This window comes from Glycine max, chromosome 4 (genome assembly GCF_000004515.6).
Source record: "Glycine max cultivar Williams 82 chromosome 4, Glycine_max_v4.0, whole genome shotgun sequence".
Lineage (NCBI taxonomy): Eukaryota > Viridiplantae > Streptophyta > Magnoliopsida > Fabales > Fabaceae > Glycine > Glycine max.
Window position 1 is genome coordinate 28,154,897 of NC_016091.4, and position 25,809 is coordinate 28,180,705.

At 34.4% G+C, this 25,809-nt stretch overlaps 1 protein-coding gene across 1 annotated transcript; it reads left to right on the plus strand.

The window, feature by feature from the left end:
• The first annotated feature begins 9,813 nt into the window (after window positions 1-9,813).
• Window positions 9,814-12,358, plus strand: LOC100791287 (tetraspanin-7). The gene is made up of 2 exons (XM_003522863.5): window positions 9,814-10,524; window positions 11,820-12,358. Exons 1-2 carry the CDS (start codon window positions 10,015-10,017, stop codon window positions 12,111-12,113), a joined length of 804 nt encoding a protein of 267 aa, XP_003522911.1. The 5' UTR covers window positions 9,814-10,014; the 3' UTR covers window positions 12,114-12,358.
• The last annotated feature ends 13,451 nt before the right edge of the window (window positions 12,359-25,809 follow it).

Genomic DNA, 25,809 nt, shown 5'->3' on the forward strand with positions numbered 1-25,809 from the left:
AATAGTGTTTTAGTGAACTCACTGCTTGATCAACCAAAGCTTCCAATTACCTTCACCATCAACCAGCCACAGTTCCATGGAATGAAATGGTATTAAAGTAGGACGCTAGAGGAAAGAGTAGAGAAAATTAGTTTGATCACACATTATTATGACTAACCTGCAGGTTTAAGGTTAGACAAGCTATAACTGGTTTATCTAGAACAAAAGAAATTAAATAAGTGTACACTAGGAAGAAAATGAGGCAAGATCAAAACAACTAATTAGTGGAGTACTCTTAATTCACTAAATTTACCATGGCAGTATTTTTTTTCCAATATACATATATAATCAAGTTACTTGTGAGAAAGTAACAACCATGATTCTCATATCTTTTGCAAGCCCGTATAGGTGTTCTTCAACGTCAACACTAGTTGCACTGCCAACATTATTTTTTGTTAGGATATGAAACAAGATTAACAATAAAAAACAAGCAACAATTTCTCTGGAAAGGAATTGAAGACTTTCTAAGGGGCATGTTGTATGAAACAAAAATGTTTAAGAAAATTAAAAAAATTATGTCTAAGGGGCATGTTGTTTGAAACAAAAATATTTACATTTAATTAATAATCAGTAAAATGATTTAGCTTGGTGAATTATTATAAGATGTAGTCGCTTACCATCAGTGTAAACCAGGAGAAAAAGCACTTTGATGAACCAGATTGGAGTGCTAAAAAATTAGAAAGAGAGCAGTTAATTATTCTATAATTTTCTAAAGACATGTGTGATATGTTATTTTTTTTATTAGAGTATGACAATTCATCTAGAAGGAAGAGTAGTCAATTTTGCAGGTCATGGAGCTAATGCACTCTAACAACATAATTACTATATTTTATTAACAAGCTTCTAAAGTGACGATGTCCCATGAAAATTAAAATACAATAAGTAACAGAAAAAATTACCTTCTGTGAAGATGGCATTCGATCAGGTTCATTTCACCAATTAGTATCAGGAAAGAAATGTACACACACATGTTTAAAATCTATTTAGCAATAACAGCAGTAGTGTCGCGTTGATATAGAATTCCCCTGTCTTCTACAAGTTGAGTAACAAAATGAGAGAAAAAATGTACCAGGGATAATAATAAATTAATAATAATAATAATAATATATTGTTAAAAAAATGTACCAGGGATAATAATAAGTTAATAATAATAATATATTGCTTTATATATTGTAATTAATAATAAATAAAAATATTCCTTGCATATGGATAGCCAAATTTGCCAAGGAAATTGTTTTAATAATCCGAGGGGAATAATACAGCTAAACAAATTTAGCAGAATTTATGTTGCAAAGGATATAAAACATTCAAGTTAAAAGCATGTAATTATGATTAAAGTTGTGAATATCAAGTTTCCAAAATTTAGATTTGATAAAATCTGCTAGAGGAGCTACTACACTTGTTGAATCGGCCACATCCACCTGATGAAACAGTCCAAGGTGAGAAGAACCTAAGGCTTTGAGTGTTTCCCGTGCTTGGAGACCCCTCTCTTCATTTCTTGTTGTGAGCACCATCTTGATTCCAACTGAAGCTAACTGTTTAACTATCTCTAATCCAATTCCTTTATTTGAGCCCCACAAAGGTTATAGGGTTCAGAAAATGTAACATTTGAGTTCAACAATCGAATTGGAAATTGAGAGTTAGAAAAAGCAAGGATGCCAATGTTCTACCTTTTTGTAGCTTCTCCCATCTCATGTCAACTTTTAAGTCAACTATTGCTAACCACGAGGCCACCAAAATCCCACAGCAAATCCATGAACTTGAATGGCACTAACACTGAATTTCGTCTGCAACATAATTATTGACTTGTTCTTTGAAAATTGGAGGTCGTGAATGAGATTCCATTCAAAGCAATCCAGAAATTTTGTTGATAACTCAATAACTAGATGGAAAAGAAATCTGTCAAATTGAATGTAAATCGCAAGTGAAGCTTTCTAAATGTAGTAGTAGCATACTAAGTAACTAACATCTAACATAGGAAACAAGTAGCATGGAAACGTCCAATTAAGAGAACTTCAGCCAAACATAGCACTATATACACAACAAAGAATCTATTGACACAAGTAAAGACTTGACCCACTTACACCATCTAAAAATTTCTTGTAAAAATATTTCCAAAAGGTAAATCAATATTTCATTTTAATTCCAAAAAAATAAATGAAAAGGGAGAAATTAGGCTAAATCAAAGATTAAACATGGAATCATATTCCAGAAACATACCCCATCCAAGCATTTTGTCTTCCACCTTTTTCAATTTCTTTTCCTTTTTATCGTCTACATGCTTGGATACAAACTTGTCTCCTGCATATTAAAGAAAGCTCCATCAAGCAAAATAATGCATAATAAATACTAAATTATTAATTTAATACATGGATTTCCACAAACTTGTCATAGGAATCCAATAACAGTTATCTTGCTGCTCAAATTTAGCCTGGCTGACAGACATAGGAATCTTGCCACCAGGGCAAAGAGGCGTTCCATCCAAAATTTGAATTGCAAAAGCCACGGAAGGTTCCTAGCAAATGCAAACATAATTGAAACCCTGTTACATCCACAACTACAAGTCATAGGCAGGACAATAAGGGAAACAGTTACCTTAACATATGTAAACATATATGTTTATAATTTTGAAATATATTATTATAAACATATATGTTTCTAATTTTGAAAAACTTTGGAGGAGCCATGACTCCCCCTGTGCCTATATAACATTATCTATGATATATTAGACATTTTTACTGTTATGTTATTTTTCCCATTTAATCGTATACTCTGTAAAAAGAAAAAAAATATTGCACACTTCCATTTCCTATTTAGCATTCATTTCTCCCTTATATTTTATTTTCTAAGAAAAAAGTAGAGATTGTGTATTTTCCCCCAGCAAGAATTAAGATTATGATATGCAAAATTATAGTTAAAATGGATTTGAAGATTATATATATGATGATACTAATATTAAGAGTGAAACTCTCTCTGTCAATCGTATAAAACTTTTCATGAAGAATATTAATTTTTGACTTGTTGTGCTCGTGCGTGCTGCAATTATAAACTTAATTTGAAAAATCTTGCATGCACTTACCCTCTCCAATCGTTAGTAACAATGTCTTAAACTACCTAATGCCACGCCTGCTAGAACTCTGATCTAGCCTGTTATATAATTATATATTCATAGATCACCAAGCAGACATAATTTAACACATAGTACAATTGAGCATAAATATTATCTAGCATTGACAGAGGTTTGGTAAGGGATTTTTCTATTGCAGTTGTGTGTCAAAAACATTTTATTTTCGTAAGTCGCATTTAGCATCAGCTAGATGAATGATTGAAAGAAGAAAAACATCATTCAAACACATTAATCTCAATATTTAAAAAAAAAACTCAATCCAACATATGACAGCAGAGACTCCAGTACTATCTTCATTCTTCAACACAGTCAAAAGCATCAACATCACAAATTAAAATAAAAAAATGATTTTTTTTTCACTCTAATAATCTCTATAAATATCAGAGTGTGTTTGTTTGTTGGAAGAGTATATTTGTTAAATAATACAAGGTTACAAATTTCATTGAATAATCTGAAGTATATAAAATAGAATTGTTTAGGTAATATCAAGGTCAAAACCCTGCATTTACTCATTATAGTCCTTATATAAATATGCAAATACTTCTGATGCTCAAAAAGGAAACTTTAGAGCAGAGATACCTCCTCATTTCATCATCTTGTCGTTTAGCATCCATTTCCTTGCTTGGGGGATATTTTGGAAGACTTGAAGGATCACAAGCATAAGGTTCTCTGGTAAAGAACTAGAGGATGTAGGAGCAGACAAACATGACAAATGTCAAAACTCAACAATAACACCTAAATCAGATTTAAGGTAATTTCACTTTATCAATCTTAGTTATTACACATATATATAACTGTATTACATTCATTTTAGACCATCTACATACTTTATTATGAAGATCTAAGACAAGTCATCCATTCCATGCAGGAATTTAATTTAAGTTTAATTCCAAAACATAACACGATAAAGCAAATTGTTGAATCTACTCCAAGATAGGATTCTTATGGTTAAGATAGACACAACTTAAGAGAGGAACATCAACTCTAGAAAATATTTAAGATTTAACAAAATATTTTCTTATAGTAGCAGGTTATTACATTCAAGCACATGGTTAGGATAAGATATCCAAAACAAGAAGCTGAAGAGACAAGCACTTAGACGATTTATTGTCAAGATCAAAAGATTCATTAGCTATAATTGTTGTTAAGGATCATATAGCCTGATGAAAACATGTTCCACATCAAAAAAATTATACGGCTTCATGTAGCTCAATACACAGGTTATTCATACATGTCACAAAACAAAGCTTCAAGTATGTGTTTTAGACCTCCAGGAAAATCCATATGCACAATGCACCATCAATAGAACAATCAAAGTGATTTGACTAAGAAATAATAAAACCAATAACAAGGCAGTACAAAATCTAAGAGTATCACACTAGTATTTTAATGACAAGAAGATCTGGAATTTTGAAAAGCCCACCTCACTTCTTAAAGCATCTGAGGCAGTTTTCCGTTCTACAGGATCAATTGCAAGAAGTGTATCGATCAGAGGTAGAGCAGAAGGCAAAAAATCTTTAAATGTCTCTCTTATGCGTCTCTTGTATGGCTCGCGTGGTTTAAACAAGGTAGCATTAGGCAACTTTGACTTCTTCCAATACTCATCGGAAGGTGAACCACATAGTTTGTATATCTTGTGCATTTGTTCCACCTATGCATGTAAAGACTTAGAAAAAATCTATTTTTGATTTCTTATAACCATCAAATAAATGCAATTGCATATATATCATAGAATCAAACTATGCCATGCAAATTTGAAATTTCCACAAACTATGCAAGAGATATTAGAACTAAACGTAAGATCTAGTGGTAGTATACCAATTAAAAAGGAGCATTTTCTATAAAATAGAGTTTTTATACATTCTGTATAAATACTTCCATGTCTTAATGTATAAGAAAGTTGTAGACTCTTTCCATTCTGTTACCTGCCAAATTGGACACAACTCAACTTAATGGTTTAGTGTTTGACTATTTCTTAGTGAGAGCTACACTAGAAGAGGAATTGCATTAATACTCCTATTGATATCTTCTCTGTGAGCTCAAATGAAGTTGATCTTTAAATTGAATTAGCTATTAGCAATGACTCTCCCCGTACTGCTTTTTACCAATAAATTTGTCACATACAAAAATAGTAGTTACGGTGACCAAAGGAAAAGGATAGTAAAAGGAGTAATACTCATTATCTTAATCATCTTATCAACATTTTGTTTTCTATTTCTCTTATCAAATCATAAAACCTACTATACTTTTAATTATCTTAATAGGTCTAACTCTAGTCCTATTCCTATCATGAACAAACAGATTAAACACAAAACGAGATGGATGAATAGTAAAATAGACATTAAATGAGTTAACCTATATTATACACAAAAACACAATTCGAGAGACCAAAATTAGATTTAATAATTAATATAAATACTGCCAATGATCCAAAATCATGTGTTACATTATAGTATGTGTAGAAGCAAGCTTCATGATGATGAATCAAGTTGATTCAAGTAGTTTTGATGATGACAAAAAGCCCAAGAGAATGATTTCAAGATTGAGTCAACAAGTTCAAGATCAAGATTAATTTCAAGATTCAAGAAATGACATCAAGAAGAATCAAGATTCAAGAGAAGATGATCTCACAAGGGAAGTATTGAAAAGAATTTTTCAAAAACCAAACATAGCACAGTTTTGTTTTACAAGAAAAGTTTTTCTCAAAATTTTCTAAGTTACCAGAGTTTTTGCTCTCTGGTAATCGATTACCAGTTTCCTATAATTGATTATCAGTGGCAAAGTTTGATTTCAAAAGTTTTTAACTGAATTTGCAACGTTCCAATTGATTTTTAAATGGTGTAATCGATTACAATATATTGGTAATCGATTACCAGTGTATCTGAACGTTGAAATTCAAATTCAATTGTGAAGAGTCACATCCTTTCATAAAATGCTTTGTGTAATCGATTACATGGTTTTGGTAATCGATTACCAGTGAGAAGTTTTGAATAAAAAGTCAAGAGATGTAACTCTTCTAGTAGTTTTTAGGATTTTTCTCAAGGTTATAACTCTTCCAATGGTTTTCTTGACTAGACATGAAGAGTCTATAAAAGCAAGACCTTGACTTGCATTTCAATAAGAATTACAACTTTTTAGAACAACTTTTTGAGAAATCTTGAAACCTTTGCTACTCATCTTTCTTCTTCTTCCTTTTCCAAAAGCTTTCTAAGTTTTCTAGTTTCCAAACCATTTTCTTTCACAAAAAACAAAAGTGTGCTATATCTTTTCATTCTCTTCTCCCTTTGCCAAAAAGAATTCAACAAGGACTAATCGCCTGAATTCTTTTTGTGTCTTTTTTCTCCCTTTTCCAAAAGAACAAAGGACTAACCGCCTGAATTATTTTGTGTCTCCCTTCTCCCTTTTCAAAGAATTCAATAGGACACAGTCTAAGAATTCTTTTGATTCTTCCCTTTCCCTTAAACAAAAGATTTCAAAGGACTAACCGCCTGAGATATCTTTTGTTTCCCCTTTATAAAGATTCAAAGGACTAACCGCCTGAGAATTCTTTGTCTTAACACATTGGAGGGTACATCCTTTGTGGTACAAGTAGAGGGTACATCTACTTGGGTTGTTGTACCTGAGAACAAGAGAGGGTACATCTCTTGTGGATCAGTTCAAGTGGAGGGTACATCCACTTGGTTGTTCAAAGAGAACAAGGAAGGGTACATCCCTTGTGGATCTTTGCTTGTAAAGGTTTTTACAAGGTTGAAAAGAAATCTCAAGGACCGCAGTTTGCTTGGGGATTGGATGTAGGCACGGGTTGTTGCCGAATTAGTATAAAATTCTTGTGTTTGTCTTCTTCTTCCCTACACTCTTTAATTTCCGCTGTGAACTTTCAATTATTGCTTTTACTTTTGGTTAAGTTTCAATTACTGTTCTTTACTTTCTTAACTTGGTAGTAAAAGCCTAATTAAATCTAGTAACATTAAGAAGGATAAGTTTTAATTAGTCAAGGTACATTAATAATTAATTCAACCCCCCCTTTTTAATTATTCTGAGGCCACTTGATCCAACAATATGTGTAGAAGCCAATTGAAATTGTAAATATACAAATTGAATACATCGTGGTTTCACTTTTGACATGATAGTCATTACAATTTGGTGCTTGTTTATCTAAAAGCAAAAACAAAAATCATTAATTTTTTTCCCTTTTGCATGCATACCTCGAGCTTTAAGTAGAAACACAGATACTCCACGTTACGCATTGGTTTTAGAAGAATCTCTAATCCATGATTATGAGTGATATCCACCCTCACCAACTTGGGAATACTTTGAAACTCTACAATATCATCATCCTAAAACTTAACAATATTCAACTTGGGATAAATAAACACAGCATAAATCCCAATTATTACAAAAATAGAATCGAAATGTAGCGTTTTGAGTCTGGGTAGGTGAATGGACCTAATGGTGGTGTACCTGGACGACGAGCGTTGTGCAGTTGAAGACGCTGCTCGAAAATTTGAACGCCTAGGGAATCACGCGATGGAGGTGCTCGAGGCTGCTGAACGATGACGTTTAGCCATGTCTCTATGTCAGAGTAAGAGAGGTCGTTATGATCTCATAACTTGTTGGAGTTGAAGTGGAAGCGCGTGAGGGGATGGTGCGGGATGAGTGAGTGAATGGAAGTGTCGATGAACGTAAAGAATGAGGAGAAGTGAGACCTAGATGCCGCCTCCATTACGTAGTCAATGGACGTCATTTCTTCTGACATCATGCTCTCTTGGTAATGTTGTTTTTCTATTGTGGTCATTGTCGTTTCATTTGGGTGCTGCAGACTCTGAATCAAAGCCATTATTGTTCCCAAAAATTATTTTCCTCCGTCATCAAGCTCCACCATGCAGCCACACAGGTTCACAATCTCCTCTGTCGTGGCATCAATCTAGTGCTGGAGGCACTTCTCCTCCACCAGCCACGCGTTCCGATGCGAGGTGAAGAACGATGGGGTGTGTGGTAGAAGCAAATGAAGAAGAAGGTAGTGGCGGTGATGAACGAGGTTAGGGTTTGGAGTAGAGGGGGTGTGAAACACAAGGTTGTTTTGGGAGGAGGCTCTGATGGAGTGTAACCTAAATGAGAGGAGGAAGACAGAAAGTGAGGTGGTGGAGGAGAATGAAGATGGTAACGGAGTGAAGAAGACAGTCCGTGGAAGGAGAAGTAGTGAATGTGTACAATCTTTGAATACTCATGAAGACTGAGCGTGACAACGAGAAGATAAGGCTCATTCCACGAGAATGACACTAATTTCAAAGATGATTTTAAGAAAACCGTCTTGAACAGTCATTTTTAACACGATTTTGATAAAACTGCTGTTGTATATATTTTATTATTTACAAAAATGCCACCATTTTATATATTAAGACGGTTTTTCAGGAACCGTTTTAAAAAACGTGTCATAAAAAGATACATTTTAGTAGTGAAAATACAAAATTTAATCCCCGAAAGTGTAAAAAGTACAACATATATACATGATCGTTAACTTTCATCTGTCACTGTTAATAAAATGGTTTATGTGATACAAATAGACAAATTTGTCATTGAAATGATTGACAATATAACCATCTCTAGTTGCCAACATAGGGAAATATTTGTCATATAATATGTTTGTTTTATTATGTTTGTTTTAAATTACATTTGCCAATGTATTTTTTTAAGTGATTATTGTAATGTTATGTTTGTAATGATAAAAATTTACCCTAAAATTATATTTTACCCTTAAATGAAATGAAATTTCGAGTCTAACAAATTAGTCCAATAGAAACATACTATTATTTAGGTTTAATAAAAAATTATTGACATTTTCATCAAATAATGGTAACTTATTGATATTTTGGTTGAATGAAACATATTGATATTTAGGTCCAAAAAATATTACTAATATTTTCCTCTAATAAAAAAATATTGACATTTTTTTTCAAAAAATGATATCTTACAGACATTTTAGTCCAATCTAGTCAGCATGACCACATTGACAATTATTTCAGTGACAAATTCACCCTTGTGTGTTACGTAGACTATTTTATTAAACAGTGACAAACAAAAGTTAACGGTCAAATGTATTTATTACACTTTTGACACTTTCACCGATTAAATTTTATATTTTTATCTTTCAGAGACACATTTGTTAGCGAATTACACATTAATGGACAAAAGTAACTATTTATCCTACTATCTTTTATTCTTACAAATAGAAATTAAACTTTAAGCATGCATTTTTGGAATTCCAATGGATCCAAGTGGAGCAGGCATTTGAGAGGCATCTAACAAAATTCCAAACATGCCCTTAAACTTTTAAGTTCTTATTTTAAACTTAAAACTTGTAAGTAGTTTTTTGAAGCCAAATATAAAAAGACCAAACGGACTAGAAATCGTGAAAGCCAACACCAATGTAATAATGACAATAAAATAAAATAAACTCACATCAAGACAGTAATGAAAGGATGATTACAGTAATATAATTCAACGTGATTCCGGAAATGTAATACGTTTTTAAAGAGCAGACAAATATATGGCTGCCAATCCAAACATACCGATAAACGGGAAGACAAAAGACAAAAAAAAAAAAAAAATACTAATACCTATATTTTTCTCACTTATTATCTCACAAAAAAATATAATTCAACGTGACTCATATTTTTTAAACACTTTAACAAACACGTCTTTTCTCTCTATTCATGTGAAATCCTAATACCTATATTTTTCTCACTTATTATCTCTGAAATTGGCAGGGTGGTAATCTTACGCTTGCGGCTTGCGCGCATTCATTGTCGAAGGCAAAGTGGTACGCATTTCGTTGTGTGAGAAAGAAGATGTGTTGTCGCTTGAGCAACAGCCTGGTAGGGTTGCTGAACCTGCTCTCCTTCCTCCTGTCGATACCCATTCTGGTAACCGGCGTGTGGCTGCACAAGCAAGCGGAAACGGAATGCGAGAGATGGCTGGAGAAGCCCCTCATCGTGTTGGGCGTTTTCCTCTTGGTGGTGTCCCTGGCAGGTCTTCTCGGGGCGTGTTGCCGCCTCTCGTGCCTCCTCTGGCTCTACCTCTTCGTCATGTTCATCCTCATCATCGTTGTCTCCGCCTTCACCGTCTTCGCATTCGTTGTCACCAACAAGGGCGCTGGCGAGGTAGTTTCTAACCGCGGTTACAGGGAGTACCGGCTTGGCGACTACTCAAACTGGTTGCAGAACAGAGTGACCAACCCCCACACGTGGAACCGGATCAAGAGCTGCCTCCAGTCGGCCAAACTCTGCGACAAATTCGAAACTCAATTTGCCAACGACTCCGCGCAGCAGTTCTACGCGGAGAACTTGTCCGCGCTCCAGGTATTATTCTGTTCTCCAATTGTTTCCATTTCTAATGCAGATCTCGTTCTCACCTTAGATCTCATATTATTCTGTTAGCATATGAGAGGTGTTTGTGTCATTTTGTATCATAAGTAGGTTTCTTTGTTGTATTATTATTTTATCAACCTCTTCAGTTCTTTTCACTTATTTTTTAAGGTGGCATATGTTAGGCTAAAAGGTAAAAGTGGCTTTTTATTGCTCTTGAGCTGCACTTGTGTTGCATATCTGTAATTTTCGGTTCCTTGCAGCGTTTGGGATACTTTTTTTCCCTTCATGATTTATTTGGTTTTCATAATTAAATATTTTGAACATTCCGAACCGAGTTTAGGAGTAATATGTTTTTATGCAACGAATAACGAAGAGAATCATACACCTGCAAAGTATCTCTACCTTTCTATCACCTGATCTTTCATTTTATCTCTCTCCTTCATCAGATATTTCACTTTCTCCTTTTTTTCTTCCTATTTCTCTCTTCTTTTTACCGCCTACACCCAAAAATGTGTGAATAAACTGAACTCATATTTTCTTCTGTGTTGCCTTCTATTGACTATGAAAAATTGAAAAAGTAACAAGCTCTCATTTGGCATTTACTTTTGCACTATGGAGTATGAAGTCATCATCTTGGTTAAAGCCATTACTGCTGGTTTTTGAGCTAATATTCAATGAGTTGGTCAAGTGATTCTAAACCCGGTTCTTCTGTGCAGGACTCACAATTAAAAGCAGGCATTGACCTATACTGAACATGATGATTTGTCCTACCCCATTACCCCTGATTAGCCCTCTTGGTGACTAGTGTTTCATAATTATTTTATTCTTGTTTTTAAAGTATAAAAAAGTATTATGCTTCACTCAATTTTGAGAACAGATAAGTAGAATAGACATGTTAGTTACTTGCACTTTCCTTGGTACACAAGTATAACAGGTTATGGTGGTATGCCTCGTTCTGCTGATTAACTTAATGAATATTTTACATATGTGCAAATTACTTTGTGTGGAAAATTCTGATGGTTACTAGAGTGATAAGCCATTTTCTTAATGACTTGATAAACTAGTTTGGTTTTAAAGGATATTCATTATACAAGGTAAGCTATCAATTGCATTGACAACCTACCATGGGGGTCTAGATAAGTTGTATGAGTTGGGTGCGTGAGTTATTGTAAATCCTCCAATACCTGTCTTTGAAGCCTATGGATCAAATAAAAATTGCATTGATAAGCCACTTGAAAATTTAGAGGTCTTATGGTTTTCCACTTTTTGTTGTTTTTGTGCTGCAGTCCGGGTGTTGTAAGCCATCAAACGACTGTAATTTTGCGTATCAGGGTCCATCTGTCTGGAACAAGACTGATGGTGTAAATCATTCCAACCCTGACTGTAATGCTTGGGACAATGATTCCAATGTTCTGTGCTTCAATTGCGAATCTTGCAAGGCTGGGTTCCTGCAGAACCTTAAGACTGACTGGAAGAAGGTGACGATTGTCAATGTGATATTCCTTGTCTTCCTCATTATTGTGTACTCTGTTGGTTGCTGCGCGTTCCGGAATAACATGAGAGGCAATTGGAAGTACTAGATGCAGCCTTGTATGTTACAAGCATGTAAATGAGTTAAGTAATTTGGTTTCTTTTCTGGATTCTTTGCAGTTGCATAGTTAATTTACAATTTTATATCATCTACAGTTAGTTTTTAGGCTATGTTCCTGCACTCGTCTTCTATTGGTGAATACTCGTCATCTATTTGTTAATTTGTGTTTAATGTGTTAGGCATGGCCATATGAATTAAGTATTGGAGTGGAGCTGTGCTTCATTTTTCCCATTAGATAAAGCGTGTGTTTATTTAGATAAACGGTGCGGTCATACTAAATAGTTTTTTTTTTTTCAGTCAAAATAAAGGCAACTCTTTGTTGCTTCCAATTTTTCAATTATTCACCATGATTTTTGTCGCTGGAATCGATTCGGCAGGGTATTAAACACGCACAAAATGGTTTTGTCTTGTTGAGGTGTTCAGATAAGAAGAATGAGTGCAATGGGTGAGGACAAGATAGAGTTAGAGATAGATTGTTGTTACTCGCGTCACGGGCATAGCATTGAGGGAGATATTGTTTTTCTTCTGTGGTATATGGCTTCTTAGCCTTTTCACAACGTGAAAAAATGAAAAGAATCACTGCTTTTAGGATCATTGCGTGGATCATTGTGTGGCTCTGAGTGCGTTGATTCTTGCCACTATCACCATTATTTTTTGTCGCAACTCAGCTACTTAATGGAAGCCTAAAATTAAGACTTTCGAACGTTGTAAAATGAGGCACTACTCTACTTTTTCTGATTTCAAATGATTGGAATAAGAATTATAAGAAAAAAAATTATTGGAATCAGGGCCAGCCTGCCCAGCAAAAAAAAATATTATTAATTTTTATAAAATAAAAAAGTCCCAAGTTAATAAAAGATCCCACAATGTTGATAAAAAGTTCAACATATAGTTTTTAAATTTAAAGTAAAAAAATATTTTAAAATTTATTTTACATCATGCTCATAGTTAAACTGACCCTAATTAGAATGGGTATTTTTAAACTGCTTTTATCCCATTTTTTTAATAATTACATGTGCGAAATAAAAAATAGTGTCGAAACAAATATTTTATCTTCTTCGGTTTTTCTTCCCAAAGCAGTGTGCGTCATGAAAAGCATATAACGTCTATAGACATTTTCTGCTTTCATCCTTTGCATTTACACGCGATAATTCATCCTCGCCTCTTAGACAACCGTAAACGATCTCAAGTTTCTTGGAGATTCTTTGTAGGGGGAACCATAAATTATTATACTAAAACTTCATATTTTCATTTATTTTAGGGTAATTACTCATTTTGATATATAATTTGATTCATGAAAGATGAAAAATTTGAATTTAATTTCTAAATGTACAAAAATTACGACAAATTGATCTTGCAGTTAACGTTAATGTTTCTGCCGATGTGACACATGACCTCCCTACGTGGTAGTTCATATGTACATATAGGATGACTCGCCATTGATGATTATATTAGACTAATATGTCAGTATGTTTATCAAGAACTAAATTATCAGTATTTAAAGTTTTTTTTTTATAATACCCTCCCTCTAATTTTAAAAAATGTCAACAAATTAGTCTTAAATATTACAATTTATTGTCATTTTAGTCCTTTAAGGATAAAATTTATCCACGAAAAATAAAACAGCAAATTAAATAATCTCAAATACAACACTATTGAAAGCATGCATACTTAAATTACAACTATCAAACATAAAGTTCAATACAATGCAAAAAGCCATTTTGGACATGTGCACTTGGAGGTTTGGATGAAATTTGACGTTGTTAGAATGTTTATTGATGTTGTTAGAAACTACACTATATTTCAGGGCGAAAATATTTAGTGGAAGAAAAATGATCACATAAGAGGTATAACAATTTGCAAACAAAAGGGGTGTCCATGAGAGATTTTAGAGGTGCTCAAATTAAACTAGTTTGGCATTGCCAATAAGATAAACAAAATCATATCAAAGCAAATTATGAAAACGAGAGTACATTTTTCGCGATATACATTCACCAAATAACGCACAAATCATTCACATGTCAGAACATAATTCAGTTTTTACATGTATCTAAACTTGGGATTTACATGCCCAATCAAAAAGAGTCAAGGAACCAACTAATAAGGAAGAGTTGATAACAAAACACAACTTTCCCCCAAAATAAATTTCAACGTTATCATGTTGCTTTGGTGGCTCCAATAAAAGACTTCTCTCCAAGACACCTACTGTTGCTCTCATCTACTCCCACGAACAAAAGTTTGAGATCATCACATGCACCAACCACACGGTACAAAAATTGCAAGGGTGAGTTTATTATAAAAGATCAACAAACACCATATCACCATGAATAGTAAGAAAACAATAACAATAACTACAATCGTTCTCAATAATCCATCAATTCAACATACACTTAACAAACTAGCCATCAACCTTATCAAAATTCAAATCAATTATGCTCAGAATAATACATGCACCTAACTCAACTCTAAAATGCAATGTGGCACCATTCATCAAGAAATAGCCTAAGCGTGTCCACATGATACTTTCACTTAGGAAAACTAGCCAGCAAGTGTCGAGGTCACCCTGTCATGCACATGCAACTCCCCTCCCCCATGGTGATCAATATGAGTCTCAAGGGAGTTCTAAACCCAGTGATATGCTCTCAAGTACTAGCCTTTTTCCTCATGAAAAACTACATGTACTTATTGACAAAGTTTATACTATTTTCATGCAATTATGAAGTATGAAACATGGACACCATCAATGCACTAATCGTGGATAGTTAAAAATTCTAAGCCCCTTCCTTCTCCAGGGATATCCAACAAGTCATTGCATTCCCCATGTACATACACAACATACATCCATCACGATGACATCATGAACATCAACTCATCTCAATGCCATCATCAATGTCAACAATCATCTCATCTCAATATCATCATCGATATCAATATCTTCTTATCTCAATGTCATCATCAACAATCATCTCATCTCAATATCATCAACATCACAAGAAACTGCATTCCACACACACACACACACACACACACACACACACATTCATGCTTGGGATTCACATTCCCCAGGTCTTCTGACAACACAAATCTCATACAATAACAATCCATAATACCATGAAATTGATATTTTAGGGAAAATTTAAAATTAAAGAGGAGAGCTATGAAATACAAAACAAACTCTTAAAAATTTAATAAAGAAGTAAATAGAATAACATATATAAATTTTTTGGCAGAGCCTCCTCTATAATTAAGACTTTTCCCCAAAATTCCAATCATTAAAAAGACAACATCATTCACAATTTCATTCATCAATAACATATATATCACATTCCATTAGTTAAAATCATAGTTTTTCTTGAAAACCAACATGCATAGGGACAAACATACATCCCCATAATTGGGTTCCCTGACCCCAACTATGCTATCAAAAGTTGTAAACAAATAATAAACTCCCCTCACTTATCTATATTCTCCTGTTAGTTCCTCGTGGCATTGTTTTGAGATCTCTTAGGTTCACGCCCGTTCGTCCAAACGTAGAGCTCTATATATCAAATTGAAGACACTTTAGTATAGATTTCAAAGACAAGATTAACATTAACATTTGAGATCAAATACACATTCAATTTAAAAAGGGGATAAAGGGGTATTTTGAGGTCCACATCAAAGAGACGTCATTTTGAAATTCCGATCACGCCGATGTGATCAGGGTTTGACAAGGGTCACAAAAATGAAATCTTAGAATCCAACAGTTAACGAATCCGAGATCGTTGTTTTACCGAAACAGGTTTTGGGTCAATCTTAGAATCAAACAGTTCCAACACAGATCAATCAAACTCCACATAACATAATATTCACACCAAGCAGTTGCACAAGGATAATTCACACAACACTTCAAATAATCCAAATTAATCAAGTAATTAAATAATACAAGAAATACATCAAACATCTATTTTCAGTTATCGAAATTTTAGGGCATTACATACTCCCACAAAGAGAAGTACAAAGAAGCAAGTTGTGGAGAAGAACACCAACACCAGACTCAGAGATCTGAGAGAGACAAAAGATGAAGAAATCCTTCACCTTCAACGAAAGAGGAAGATCACAGCTCAATGACTAGCTCCTCCTGCTCCAAAGAAGACAAAGGTTGACAAGGTAGATCCATCTGGCAATCAATGGACTCCACCCTCTTCCTCTTAGGGATCCAGTAGCGATGACGTGTCTTTTGATGCTACTAGCTCACCATAAGACTGTCGACCACCTTCACCACAAAGGCAATGTCCACCCCAATCTCCTCTCAACTTAGACAAGTTCAAGCACTACCAAAATATGAAAACCCATATGATAAAACAAGAAAGATTTCCTATTTCGTTCTTTACTCCAAACAGGCAGAATGTTCATAGAATGATTCCAGTGTTAGAGATCAATCTTCATGGTCCCATTCAACCACATGAAGTCAACACTGTTACTACACCAGAATGGATGAGGTATGATTATGAACACATTCCTTCTCAAGCTTACAAGGCTCTTTCTTTTGACGCTATAATGGCCTTGGACACTCTTGTGTGGACGCGGCCAACACATACAAACCTAGTCAGGATGCAATCTCATTGATTGATCCTTGGAACATAGCAATGTATGTGTCCAGCCTCAGACAAAAGTGCAAAAACAACAAGAGAAAAACTAAAGAAGAAAGGGAAGAAGAAGAGAACTCAGGACCATATCCCACTCTCAACTTTTGACTGAAGCAAAATGGATCCATTTATGGAAATCCAACCTCCACAAGTCAAGTAGGAGAAGAAGATCAACATCCAAATGCCTCCATTAAAGCTTCTATTGGTGAATCCAACCGATCTAATTCTAACACCTGCTAAGTTCCCTACCATAAGAGGCATTCTTGCACATATGTATGCATTTAATCATGCTATTGCATATCCACCAAGTCTACACATTAGCAGAACCAATGATATTAAGATTATACCTGATCATTGTTGTCTAAGGTTACCTGTCAAAGACGAAGGCAATAAGAAAGGCTTCAAGATTTACTATAGTGAAGAGATGCTCAATAGACATCAGAAGGTTGAAGTTGTCAACTACCCAAAAAATTGGAGTTGACTCTTCAGTGGGAAAATATTAGTGATGAAACTAGACATTTTTTGTGCTAGAACTTTCTGGAATTACATTGTTTGGCACAACACTTAAAAGGCCTAATCATTTGATTACGATGGAAGTGTCAATGCTGACCACTAGGATTCCATTCAAGTGTTGAGTCCAATCAAGACGTATCACTTTGATGATTATTGTGTGTGTTTTATAAAGGACTCTAAAGATGATAGATTCATCTCTAAGCTGAAAGAACTTCCAATCATCTTCAATGACACTGTCTATGATTTGACTAAGATGGATGAGAGGGACTTCAAGGATTATGCTCTGTAAATCCATGAAGTACAAAAAGCCTAATATGAAAAAATGGAGAAAGCCTATGAATAGATGAAGGTTGTAGAAGAAGATGCTAAGAAAGAAGCTAAAAAGAAAGCAATGGTTGAGTAGCAGGCGGTGGACGATGCAACCAAGATTACTGAGGTCCTTGTTGATCCCACTATCTCTAGTGCACTACAAGAAGATGGAGAACAAGTAGTGTCCCCTTTGGAGTCCAATGCAACAAAGACTAATGAGGTTGTTCAAACATGTCAACATGAACCTACATCTAAGCAGATTGACACCTTAAATGAAGCCTCTTCAATGCAAAAGGAGGTTCCCATTGCTGTTGTTGTCTTCTCTTGCAAATCAAATAATGTTCCAATTAACTTTGTTGCCCCCAGTAGCTTACTTGAAGATCGCGTCCAAGCAGTGCTTGATCTAGCTTTGATAAGGTAGAAAGAAGAAACTCAAATGCTGGTAACTTAGGCCATAGAGCAACAAAAAGAAGAAACAAGAAAGGAACTACACGCTTATACTCAACAACAAAGATTGGGAGTGAGTAGTACAAGCAATCCATTCAGTTTGCCATTGCTACTTAGTTCATTAATCTCTCTCAAATGTTATTGTAGAATCTACAATAAGCTCAACAAAACATGTTGGGTGTTTTTGTCCAGCCACCTCCTATCATCAAACAACAACCAACTCCAAGTATACTGCCTGCACCTACTGAAGCAACACCAACATTAACACCACCAATTCAACCACCACCGTCCAATCAAGAATGACAATGATGTCCAATCATCATTTCTTTCTTTGAACCCTAAGTTTTTTTTGTTAATGAAAAAAAGGGAGAAGGCTATGGAATTTTGATTTATGTAAATAGAACACTCTTAAATAATACAAGTGTGTGTGTGTGTATGTTCTGATACATGCATAAAGGTTTTTGAACATGGGGAGTTTTTGAAACCCTTCATACATATATATTTGCTCTGATATTGCTTTTACTCTTATACATAACTCATAATCATGCATCATCTTTTTATTTTATCATGATTATGTTTTATCTTGATCAAAACTTATATGGTTTGTCATAATAAAAAAAGGGAGATTGTTAAGTCTGGACGGTCCAATATTGCAACTTGACGATCCATCCTTACCCATGATTTTGATGATTACAAAGTATAAATTATTGTTGAACTAATGAGCTATTCTTAAGTGAACAATACCTACTACATATGAGCACACATGGTATTATTTTCTTTTCCTATAAGCTCCTATTAGTGCGCGTTCAATCATAAGTGGAAACTATTTTTTTTAAAAGTGATATCCTGCGTCTAGAAACTAGTGTTCACTCATTGTGAAAACAAGTATGTACACACTGTGTTGTTTTGATTCACGTCAAATGGACTTAATCACTTACCCAATCTATTTTATAAGGGACGTCCAATGTTGTACTGTAATCAGTGTTAGCTACAAAGGGAAGTGCACGAACTTAACTTTCACAATTTCATTTTTTCCTTTCTTATTTGGAATTGCTAACATTTGAATTTAAGGAAGGACATAAGGGAATAGAAGGAATAAACAAGAATATTCCTCTTCGGTTATTTTCTCTAAGGAGAAGAAGCACATGCAGTTGTTTGTACTATATTCTTTCTCTCTCCGATCAAAGTGCAACACGTGGCACTACCTCCAACTATGAGACAATGGTCATATCAAGAAACCAGTGTTGATCCTGTAATAAGTACTTTCATGAAGTCTATCAAAACTGACCAAGGCTGTTCTATCAAGTGTGAGCAGAAAACGGATGAAATTATTGAAAAAAAGGCAAGAGCATCTGAAGTGAAATATTATCAAGTCATTGGACGATACAAATAGTGCTGAAATAGTTCATTCTTTGGTTAGTAAAGTTGCTTATTGTATTCGAGCTTAATTGTTTATCCACTATGTAGAGTGATTTAAATCATTGTATTCAATCAAACATCATTTGTTTGTGAAAGCCATGAGTGGCTTAGTGTTAAATAATACTTAGGTGCCTTTGATTTAGGGGGAGTCTAAGGGTGTGCTAGTAGTGACCTAGGTAATACTAGTGTAGCCAAGAGTGACAATACATAATACTTTGTAATCAAGCGTCGATTAGTGGAACCCTTTATAACTTTGTAAAGGAGAACTGAACGTAACTTAGGTTGAGTGAACCAGCATAAACTAAGTGTTTCTACTTCTCTTTGAAGTGAATTGATAAGTATTATCTCAAGCATACTTTGGCACATTTATTCATAGAAGTGCTCTTCAGAAGACCTTTGTGAAAAACACTATTTTATTAAGCATTAGACAATAGTCCCATTTTCTATCAAAATTGTTTTCATTCAGTGGACGATATTGTTTGTATCTTGTTTTATGCACATCTTATTGAGAAAACCTTATCTTTGCTAAAAATGTTTCATTTTATCTAACACACTATTCAATCCTCCCATCTAGTGAGATATCTATTATTTCAAAGGAAAGAAAGAAGATAAATAGTCACAAAGAGTTTATATTGGGGTGTCTCAACCACCAAGTTCCACTAACTTCAACAAGTTATAAATAATAATCACTACCACTTCTGGCTTTACAACTCAAGCTCTATGCTATGATTTATACAACCCAGCATTCTTTGTCCTACCAAGCCACTGCTGGCTCTACATAAATCAAAAGATTTTTTGTTTGTTTGCACAATGAATAACTCTTAATCATCTTGTAGATGGATATATAATCTCAACACGATGTTTTATATCTCGAGGTGTTCAAGCTGTTTTGAGAGTTTTTTTTCGAACTATACAAGAATTTATAGTTTTTTATAGAAAGAATTTGAATGATAGTGCGTAGGTTCGTATCCCATTTCTTCAAAGCTTCTAGTATTTATAACTCTTCATCTTCAAGTGTCTTTTGTCTCTAAGCTAATAGTTTCCTTCACTTATGTGGAGATATTTATTTATTTTAAGTAATTTTCCGTGAATGTTTCTTTTATAGTTAATTGGTGTGTAGTGTTATTTATTATATATATGGTTTCTATGTGTGATTGAATTGTTTGATCTGACAATTGATTAAATTAATGGGCTCTAAGTTATTTTGATAATTTAGTATTTAGGAATTTTTTTCCTGTAAATAAGTTTTTATAGATAAAATTATAATTTATCAACTAGTATGTATTTTAATTTTTGGTGGTTAAGTTTTTTACAAAATTTAATTGCGTTTTGGTAAAATTACATAGTGTAAGTTAAACTCTCACAAAAATGAAACTTGTCCCCCACTCCAGTTTTTTCTCTCTCACTTCCACTCACCAAAACCTGGAGAGAAAGAAAAGAATTCTTTCTCAAGAAACACCCCTCCCCTACATGTCCAAACCCCTCCAACACACCACACTCACTTCAACTTTCCACTTCCAAACTTGGTGACCACTCAAAACCTCTTCTCTCACCTACTTTCAACTACACCATCGTTGAGTTTGGGTGCATGAAAGCTTAGCTCATCTGAAATAAAATAAATCCCACTAGAAAATGGGGTTCGTTACCTACATCAAATAAAGATAGATCAGCCACATTAAAGGTAACACTTATGTTACCATATTCTCTTGGCAAGTCCAGCTTGTAAGCATTGTCATTTATCTTTTCTTGAACTTCAAAAGGCCCATCTCCTCTTGGTTGCAACTTGGATTTTCTTTGAGTAGGAAACTTTTCCTTCCTCATATGAACCCAGACCTAATCTCCTAGTTCAAAAATAACTCTGACACGACCCTTATTTGCTTGCTTAGCATATTGTTCATTCTTCTTCTCAATGTTGGCTAGAACTTTGGTATGTAACTCCTTGTTAGAATTTTCCTTTTTCTTACCATCAAAATTAGCATACTCATTAGAAGGAAAAAGTAAGATATCCAAAGGAGTCAAAGGATTAAAACCATACACAACTTGGAAAGGAGAATACGAAGTAGTAGAATGAACAAACCTATTATAAGCACACTTAACATGTGACAATCATTTCTCCCAATTTTTCAAATTCTTTTGAATGCCAGCACGTAACAAGGTGGTAAGTGCCCTATTTACCAATTCAGTTTGTACATCCATTTGAGGATGTGCAACAGTGAAAAACAAGAGTTTTGTTCCCAGCTTATTCCTCAAAGTTCACCAAAATGACTTAAGAAGTTCACATCTCTATCACTTACTATTGTTTTTGGCAGTCCATGCAAGCACACTACTTAATTAAAGAAAAGATCTGCAATATGTGTTGCATCATTGGTTTTGGAACATGCAATGAAATGTGCCATTTTACTAAACCTATCAACAACAACAAATATACTGTCTTTACCACCTTGAGACCGAGGTAGTCCTAACACAAAATCCTTTGAAACATCAGTCCAAGGGTGATTAGGCACATGCAAAGGTGTATAGAAACCATAGGGCATGACTTTAGATTTTGCTTGTTTACATGGTATGCACTTGTCACAAATAGATTGCACATCATGCTTCATCCTAGGCCCATAAAAATGCTCATGCAGAATTTCTAAAGTCTTTTTCACATCAAAATGTCCCATCATTCCACCCCATGACTTTCTCTAACTAACATTTTAAGCAAGGAACACATAGGCACACACTTTGGGTTATAGGTCCAAATTAAGGTTCAGACTTAGGGTTTGGAACCTTTCTCTATTGTTATAGGATTTGATGGTTTAGGGTCTGAGGGTGGTTGTTTCTTGGCTTAGTCGGAAGGTTTAGGTCTAGATGGTGATGGAGTTTGGAAGTTTGAGTTTGGATTGGCTAGGTTTAGGCTTAGGTTGGGTTTGCTCCCCAAGCATCTGTTGAGATGCAACTTCAGACTCAAGATCAATAGGTTGATCCTAAGTGCCCATCGTTTGACCAACCATAAACTGTGGTTCCTCCTTTGCTCCTTCTTGACCTTTCGCTTAATATACTTATGAGCGTATTATGGGAAGTTATTAGCAATCCCTATCTTCATAAAGGTCATGCCTTTCTATTATGTTGCTCTAGCAAACGGTGCCATTCCAGACACAACACCAACATTCCTCATGATCTGAGTGAAAAGCATACCAAAGGGAACATGGTTCTTCTTTACTTTAGTGTTAAATTTGTCCTTGAAGGCTTGCATCTAGTAAAAGAACATGACTTCAAGAAGATTCACCTGTTCACCCACCATCACCTTATATAAGCAAAACATGTCTCTATCACTCACATAATCTCTCAACCCTAGTATGAGCATCATCGTGTTGAATAGAAAGCTATGGATGAGTTGGCACAGTAGCTTAGATTTACAGTCCTCATAAACCTGATCATTGCAGCCTTGTGGTCTGTGGCTAGACGCAGACCACCAAAGAGCATGATATCCATGATTTTTTGAGTTATGTCCTATTCCTGTTGTTGATCAACAATGAAATCATTCTGAAAAAGAGGTATTAGATTCAAGTTGTTACTATCATATGAGTCCACATCGAAACTGGTTCATGACCTATGAAAAGAAATTTGCTGGTAATGTTCTAATGGGTAACAATGCTCCTTGCAAGAGAGTTGGGTTAGGATCTATACAAATCAGAATGCATGATGGAAATGTCAGAACCCTAACAATTGTTCGCCATGATTTAGAGCATAAGAAGAATCTAATCTCTGTGAGAGCCATGGATTCAAAAGATTTTACCTACTATGTTGAAGGTGGAGTGATGCAAATCAAAAGGAAAGGCAAGTCTGCTATAATGCAAGGAATCAAGCAAGGAAATATATATACCCTACAAGGTTCCACTATGATAGGCTTAGTTTCAATTGTTACACAAGCTCGAAGTCATACGTCCAATGATAATAAAATAAGAATTTGAAAGATTTCGTTGAAATTGTTCGTTTGGAAATTTCCCGAAAAGATAATCATAGGTTCTTTTCTCCATTGAAACAATAGGGGCGCTATGCTCATTACTAAACTTGTTGAAGAGATAAAATAGAACCAAGATATATTTTTTTATCAGAGGTTGAATCAATCATCAGAAGAAGAATTAGGCCAAAAATTAGGATAATTCTTGGTGGCATATGCGTCCAAGTCGCATGAGTAGAAAAGGGACTGAAAATTTTGTGTAAGTAAGGACTACTTGGAAATCACAAGGTGGAACCTCTTTAGTTTTGTGAGCATTGTATCTACAAGAAGCAACACAAGACAAATTTCCCAAAGGTAGAGCACACTACAAATGACACATTATACTGCATCTATTTTGATTATTGGGGCCATCGAGAGTTCCATCCTTGGGAGGAGCAAGGTACTTTTTCTCTATCATCAATGATTAGTCAAGGATGGCATGTATATTCGTGATGAATCATAAATCTAAGGCCTTCTAATGTTTTAAGCATTGGACAACACTTATGCAAAATCAAACAAGAAAGAAAGTTAAGTGTTTGCGGACGAACAATGGCTTGGAATTCTGTTTTGAAGAATTCAATGAATTCTATAAGGAACAAGGCATTATACTAGACATCATATTGTTTGACCCAACCCCCATTCCCATCAAGTTTTATCAGGTTTAGGGGAACTCAAGGGGAACCAATGTCACATTTTTTTTATAAAAAAATTGTTCATATACATTAAATAAATGATGAATTAAGTTATTGATTACATTTTAATTTAATCAATATATATAATTTAATAAAGAATAAATAAAATAATTAAGAATTAAATTAGATTTTTAGTTAAATGTAAAATTTTTAATTTTTTATAATCAGTTTTATAATTATAATATTATTTATTTAACAATTAAAATAATTATTCTATATTTTTAATAATTATAAAAAATAAAATATGAAATAATTACATAATTATATAATTAAGAATTACATATAATATATATAATAATAGAATTATATATAAATATATAACTACATTATTAATAATTATAAAAATATACGTAGCGTGGTGGGGAGTGACATATCCGACCCCACCCCCGCTTCCCTAAGTCGGGGAAAACCTGAATCCGACACTGACCCTAGTCAAAGTGGGTTTTCCATATCAAACTCGAGGTAGAGTTAGGCAGGTATCCACAGTTTTGATTTTTATTGTCATGCCTACTTTGAAGCACCTGATGATATTGAACAAAATCATCAGACGTAACCCCAATAACATAAATCTGAATTAGTGGACGAGTCTAACTAGACAAGTTAGAACCTTACAAGGAAGCCTAAGACAACTTCTCTTAGGAAGTCTCAAAGGAAAATCAAAGAACTTGAAAGATATGGCTTCAATGATATTTTTTCTTATGCACTCCAGGTACCAGAAGAAGTTGACTCATTCAAACCAACCACCTATCATGAAGCAATTACTTGTTTTGAAGCTAATAAGTGGACGGTGGCTATGAATGAGGAAATGGAATTCCCTTATAAAAATCAGACTTGGGATTTGGCTGAGTTACCTGAAGACAGAAGAGTTGTTGGATGCAAATGGATCTTCAAGAAGAAATCTGGATTGTCAAGCACTGAAGCCATCAAGTATAAAGCACGTCTTGTAGCTAAAGACTACAATGAGATTTTCTCTATGACCGTCAAACACACGTCCATTTGTGTTTTACAAGCTCTTACTACAACTATGGACATGGAGCTAAAGCAACTTGATGTGAAGACAACTTTTCTCCATGGAAAGTTAGAGGAAGAAATTTTGATGAAACAACTAGAAGGTTTTGAGGTGCAAGGAAAGGAAGATTATGTCTGTAGGTTTAAAAGTGTTGGACAAGTGGTCTCAATAACTTAAGAGGGGGGGGGGGGTGAATTAAGTTTCAAAATTTTCCCACTAACAAATTTTAATCCCCTTTTAAATGATATATGATAGGCTCAAATGTGGAAGAAGAAGCAGCAATTAAGTTAATCAATGTTCTTTAAGCATGCAAGAAAAAACCAGTTGCAATAAAATAAATGAGATAAGGGAAGAGAGAATTACAAACTCGATTTATACTGTTCAGCCACTTCCCGTGCCTACGTCCAGTCCTCAAGTAACCCACTTGAGATTTTCCACTATCTTTGTAAATCCTTTACAATCTTTAAACACACCTTGGGATCCCTCACCCTTGTGTTCAAGATTCTCACAAGCCAAGAGACAAACAATCTCTTGATTACAACTGAGTATATGAGATGTATATAAAGATTTCTCTCCTTTAGAGTAGATGATACGATTTGAAGTTCCTAGAAGAATTCTCAATAGATTTGCAAGTGTTTGGCCAATAGTTGTTTAGAGAGAATTTGACAATTAAGTTCTCTTAGAAA